At 45.4% G+C, this 6,287-nt stretch overlaps 1 protein-coding gene across 1 annotated transcript in view; it reads right to left on the bottom strand.

Moving 5' to 3' along the window:
- LOC143277840 (tyrosine-protein kinase Fer-like) overlaps positions 1–6,287 on the bottom strand; it is a 65,804-nt gene that overhangs the window by 50,697 nt on the left and 8,820 nt on the right. The window contains 2 exon segments of the mRNA XM_076582754.1: positions 1,926–2,022; positions 3,402–3,575. Of these exon segments, the coding sequence (XP_076438869.1) occupies positions 1,926–2,022; positions 3,402–3,575 (271 nt within the window).

A 6,287-nucleotide genomic window follows, 5' to 3' on the forward strand; every position in this document is an offset into this window, starting at 1 on the left:
CCGACGCTGGAACTGCGACGGATGAACCCGGTTGTGGCCGTCTATGAGGGAATCTAAATGAGCGGCGTGGGAGTAATGCCACTGAAACGGTGCAGATGATGGGGCAGCAAAAAACAAAAAAAACCCAAAACAAAACAAAAAAAAAGTATTTGGTACCCTGGATAACTGAATAAACACACAACTGGCACGAGCAAGAATGATACATTTGCCTTGAACATACTTGTCACAGCGCAAGAAAACCCCTACCCTCTTGCTGCCACCATCCTGAATATGGGATCGACCTAATTCACCCCTCAAAGTTAACTCTGTCAATGAAATTAACAGAAAAGGCAATCAGCTACAAAATGAAAAGAAAAAAAAAAAGAGAAAAAACAAACAAACAAAGGTAGCATACAGGTTTATAAAAACCAAGCGGCGACAACCAAATGGAACTGCCAACAGCAGTCGTGAGTTAGAGCACAAAGCCTTACTGAAGAAAGGCTGGGGACCTCGGAGCTGCGGCCTTTTGGCTGCGAGGAGCGGAACGGAAAAAACAAAGAGACTGCAGTTAGCGACAAGGTCACAAGGAGCAGGCTGGGCGTCGGTCCACTTGTCAGGCTATACAGCTCACCCACTGTCAGTCCATTCATCGGGCTATACAGCTCACCCACTGTCAGTCCATTCATCGGGCTATACAGCTCACCCACTGTCAGTCCATTTATCGGGCTATACAGCTCACCCAGTGTCAGTCCATTCATCGGGCTATACAGCTCACCCACTGTCAGTCCACTTGTCAGGCTATACAGCTCACCCACTGTCAGTCCACTCATCAGGTTACAGCTCACCCACTGTCAGTCCACTCATCAGGTTACAGCTCACCCACTGTCAGTCCACTCATCAGGCTATACACCTCACCCACTGTCAGTCCACTCATCAGGTTACAGCTCACCCACTGTCAGTCCACTCATCAGGTTACACAGCTCACCCACTGTCAGTCCACTCGTCAGGCTATACAGCTCACCCACTGTCAGTATACTCATCAGGTTATACAGCTCACCCACTGTCAGTCCACTTGTCAGGTTATACAGCTCACCCACTGTTAGTCCACTCATCAGGTTACAGCTCACCCACTGTCAGTCCACTCATCAGGTTACAGCTCACCCACTGTCAGTCCACTTGTCAGGCTATACAGCTCACCCACTGTCAGTCCACTTGTCAGGCTATACAGCTCACCCACTGTCAGTCCATTTATCAGGCTATACAACACACCCACTGTTAGTCCACTTGTCAGGCTATACAGCTCACCCACTGTCAGTCCATTTATCAGGCTATACAACACACCCACTTTTCGTACCCACCACACACCGCCAGAGACTTGGGAAGGGGTGGTGAGGGGAGGCGGCGGCGGAGTGGGACACACAAGCATGCACATGCACGCACGCTCACACAGAATGTGTGCTCTCACATACACTAAGCACACACACACACACACACATAGTTGGTGGTTTAATCAAATCTGTAACATACTTTTAAAAGATGCAGATGTTTTTTTTTTTGTTTTTTTTTTACACTAAAAATAACTGCCAGCAAGGAGTGGGACACACACACTTGCACACATTCACACAAACACATACTCAAAGAGAGACACACACAAGCACACACACTACCACACACACATGGAATGATGGATGGTTTAATTAAAACTGCAACACGCTCCTCAACAAACTTTTTCAGTTAGAAAGTTCAGTTCCGTTCAGTCACTGTGTTCGGACAAATCCATATCACACACCGCTACATCACATCTGCTAAACAGATAGCCTGACAGCAGCGGTGGTAATGGCTGTGATCGTGGTGGTGGTGATGGTGATGGTGATGATCATGGTAGTGGTAATGGTGTTGGTGATGGGGTGTGTGTGTGTGTGTGGGGTGGGGGGAAGAGGACTGACCTTTGCTCTGAGCGTCCTGGTACTTGGCACGGTCCACTTTCAGCCGGTCCATCAGGCGGGAGTACTCCGTCTTGTTCTTCTGCACCTCCTCCTGGTGCTGAAGACACACACATGCACACACACCCACACACACATACACACACACACACACACCCACACAAACACACACGCACACTCACACACACACACACACACACTTTTGAGATTTGGTTGAAGGAATCACACACTACAGACTGAAACTGGGACGTTACCATAAGATACCATGTGATGAAAGATTATCCCTAAATGTAATTTGTCAGTGACTGGAGACGAATTTTATTTCATCATGGAATGTCCTCATTATAATGTAATCACAATTATATAATTATAATGATTTAGGACTTGAACTGATTTCCCAATGCTTTCTTCACCTGAGCCATGTTCTTCACCTTCTTCTTTATTCGTGGGCTGCAACTTCCACGTTCACTAGTATGTACATGAGTGGGCTTTTACATGTATGACCATTTTTACCCCGCCATGTAGGCAGCCATACTCTGTTTTCGGGGGTAGCCATGTTGTAATTTTTGTAGACTGATGTCTTCAAATTCACAAAAAAACACTTTTGCTGTAAATTTCAAAATTTGTCAAGACAGCAAATGTCTGTTAGAAAGAGTATAACTGTTCAATCAAAATATAATAAGCCCAGCTTCCAAGTTAGAACTACCTTCTATGAGTACATCAGTGTAAAAGGTGGCTTTATCATAACTTAAAAATTTTTTTTTTGAAATATTCCTAACCAAAGTTATAGAATGTTTTGGTATCCTTTCAACATGTGTACATGCATTTTTCAAATAGATTTTTTAAATACAAATTTTACGTTGCATTTGCTTTTTGAGTGTTGCTGATAATTGGTTTTTCCTAAGTGAATTTATAGACTGTTTTGATATCTTCCAACAGGTGTGCATGAATTTTGAGAACTTTACACTGGATTTGCTATACAAGTGTTGCTATTTGCAGTTCAGTAACTTTTTTTTTTTTTTTTTTTTTTTTTTTTTTTTGCTGCCCCATCATCTGCACCGTTTCAGCGGCATCACTCCCACGCCGCTCATTTAGATTCCCCTATACACGGCCACACCCAAATTCGTCCATCGCAGTTCCAGCGTCGGCCGTCCACAGGGAACCATCGATGTTAGGTCACCAGGAGGCCACACACCAGATTTGTTATTACTATTATTTTATTATTTCAAATTTTTATCTTATTTTATTTATCTATTTTCATTTTTTTTCTCAAGGCCTGACTAAGCGCGTTGGGTTGCGCTGCTTGTCAGGCATCTGCTTGGCAGATGTGGTGTAGCGTATATGGATTTGTCCGAACGCAGTGACCTCCTTGAGCTACTCATACTGATACTGATAGCTGGGGTTTTTTTTCCACTCCTTTGTCATAATGTCCAGGAGGTGCAAAAGGGAAGGAACTTGAATCTGGACTGACGGTGTTACCTTGGACATCTGGAGGTCCAGGCTGTTGCGCTGCTCCAGGTAGCTGTGGCGCGCCTTCTTCTTCTCCGAGATGAGGTAGGTCAGGTGATCCAGCACACGGCTGGACAGCGTCTCCGCGTTGGTCCTCACCAGCTGGACAAAGCTGTCCGTTTTGGCCAGCTGGGTCTGAAACGCCTGGAAAGGGAAGGAGAAGAAGGTTGTATGTATCGCATTAATCCTTTGAATCGTAGTAATCTTTCGTATAGTTTAAGAAGGTTGTGTGTATCGTATTAATCTTTTGTATTGTTTAAGAAGGCTGTATGTATCGTATTAATCTTTTGTATTGTTTAAGAAGGCTGTATGTATCGTATTAATCTTTTGTATTGTTTAGGAGGGTTGTATGTATCGCATTAATCTTTTGTATTCAGTATTGTATCATTCTTTTTGTCACAACAGACTCCTCTGTGTAAAATTCGGGCTATTCTCCCCTGGGAGAGTGTGTCGCCATGCTGAGGGTGCCACCCTTTTTTTTTTTTTGTGTGTGTATATTTTTGTGCCTGCAAGTTTATTTGTTTTCCTATCTATCAAAGTGGATTTTTCTATACAATTTGCCAGGAACAACAGGACTTCTGTTGATCGTCTCATCTGAATGACCAGAGTCCATACCACCACTCAAGGTCTAGTGGAAGGGTAGAAAACACCACAGACTGCGGGATTCGAACTAGTGCGCTCAGATTCTCTTGCTTCCTGGGCAGATGCCTGACCTCTAGGCCAATACTCCACATTGAAGGTTGAAGGTTTCGGGGGTTTCACAGCCTTCTATGGCCATTGGGGGCTGCGGATTCATATGGAGTGATGGCCTAGAGGTAACGCGTCCGCCTAGGAAGCGAGAGAATCTGAGCGCACTTATTCAATCACGGTACAGTCGCCAATATTTTCTTCCCCTCCACTATACCTTGAGTGGTGGTCTGGACGCTAGTCATTCGGATGAGACGATAAACCGGGGTGCTGTGCGCAGCATGCACTCAGCACACGTAAAAGAACCCATGGCAAAATTCTGTAGAAAAACCCACATCGATAGGAAAAACAAACAAAACTGCACGCCGGTCTGGGGAGAGCAGCCCGAATTTCACACAGAGAAATCTGTTGTGACAAAAAAGGAGAAATACAAATACATATGCAAATATATTCACTGTGCATAGAGTTCGTCACAGGAAGCTGGGGTCCAATTCTCTCCTTCCTCCAGAGCTTAGCCTTCCCCAACCATTAAGCTTTAGCCTTCCCCAACTATTAAGCTTTAGGCTTCCCCAAACATTAAGCTTTAGCCTTCCAACCATTAAGCTTTAGGCTTCCCCAAACATTAAGCTTAAGGCTTCCCCAAACATTAAGCTTTAGCCTTCCAACCATTAAGCTTTAGCCTTCCCCAACCATTAAGCTTTAGCCTTCCAACCATTAAGCTTTAGGCTTCCCCAAACATTAAGCTTTAGCCTTCCAACCATTAAGCTTTAGGCTTCCCCAAACATTAAGCTTAAGGCTTCCCCAAACATTAAGCTTTAGCCTTCCAACCATTAAGCTTTAGCCTTCCCCAACCATTAAGCTTTAGCCTTCCAACCATTAAGCTTTAGGCTTCCCCAAACATTAAGCTTTAGCCTTCCAACCATTAAGCTTTAGCCTTCCCCAACCACCAACCATTAAGCTTTAGCCTTCCCCAACCATTGAGCTTTAGCCTTCCCCAACCACTGAGCTTTAGCCTTCCCCAACCACTGAGCTTCAACCTTCCCCAACCACTGGGCTTTAGCCTTCCCCAACCACTGAGCTTTAGCCTTCCCCAACCACTGAGCTTTAGCCTTCCATTGAGCTTTAGCCTTCCCCAACCACTGAGCTTTAGCCTTCCCCAACCACTGAGCTTTAGTCTTCCATTTAGCTTTAGCCTTCCCTAACCACTGAGCTTTAGCCTTCCCCAACCATTGAGCTTCAACCTTCCCCAACCACTGAGCTTTAGCCTTCCCCAACCACTAAGCTTTAGTCTTCCATTGAGATTTAGCCTTCCCCAACCATTGAGCTTCAACCTTCCCCAACCACTGAGCTTGAGCCTTCCCCAACCACTGAGCTTTAGCCTTCCCCAACCACTGAGCTTTAGCCTTCCCCAACCACTGAGCTTTAGCCTTCCCCAACCACTGAGCTTCAACCTTCCCCAACCACTGAGCTTTAGCCTTCCCCAACCATTGAGCTTGAGCCTTCCCCAACCACTGAGCTTTAGCCTTCCCCAACCACTGAGCTTTAGCCTTCCCCAACCAGAGTCAGGTAACTATTTTACACCTGGAAGGAGTGAGGAAAATTTGTATCTGTATTTCATTTTATCACAACAGATTTCTCTGTGTGAAATTCGGGCTGCTCTCCCCAGGGAGAGCCCGTTGTCACTACACTACAGCGCCAGCCATTTTTTTTGTAGTTTTTCCTGCATGCAGTTTTATTTGTTTTTCCTATGGAAGTGGATTTTTCTACAGATTTTTGCCAGGAACAACCCTTTTGTTGCTGTGGGTTCTTTTACGTGCGCAAAGTGCATGCTGCACATGGGACCTCGGTTTATCGTCTCATCCGAAGGACTAGCGTCCAGACCACCACTCAATGTCTAGTGGAGGGGGATAAAAATATCGGCGGCTGAGCTGTGGTTCGAACCAGAGCGCTCAGATTCTCTCGCTTCCTAGGCGGACGCGTTACCTCCAGGCCATCACTACTCCACATGCAGTGTCTTTTCAGAGTTTTCCCAAGGACACAAACGTCATGCTAAAAATGGGGCCTCAAACCCTGATCACTGGTCGACACTGGATCACAGGTCCAATGCCTAACCGATTCTGCTGCAGAGCCTCTGAAGAACTACTAGAACTTTCATGTGTGCCAATGAAG

The sequence above is a fragment of the Babylonia areolata genome, chromosome 35 (genome assembly GCF_041734735.1).
Source record: "Babylonia areolata isolate BAREFJ2019XMU chromosome 35, ASM4173473v1, whole genome shotgun sequence".
Taxonomy (NCBI): Eukaryota; Metazoa; Mollusca; class Gastropoda; order Neogastropoda; family Buccinidae; genus Babylonia; species Babylonia areolata.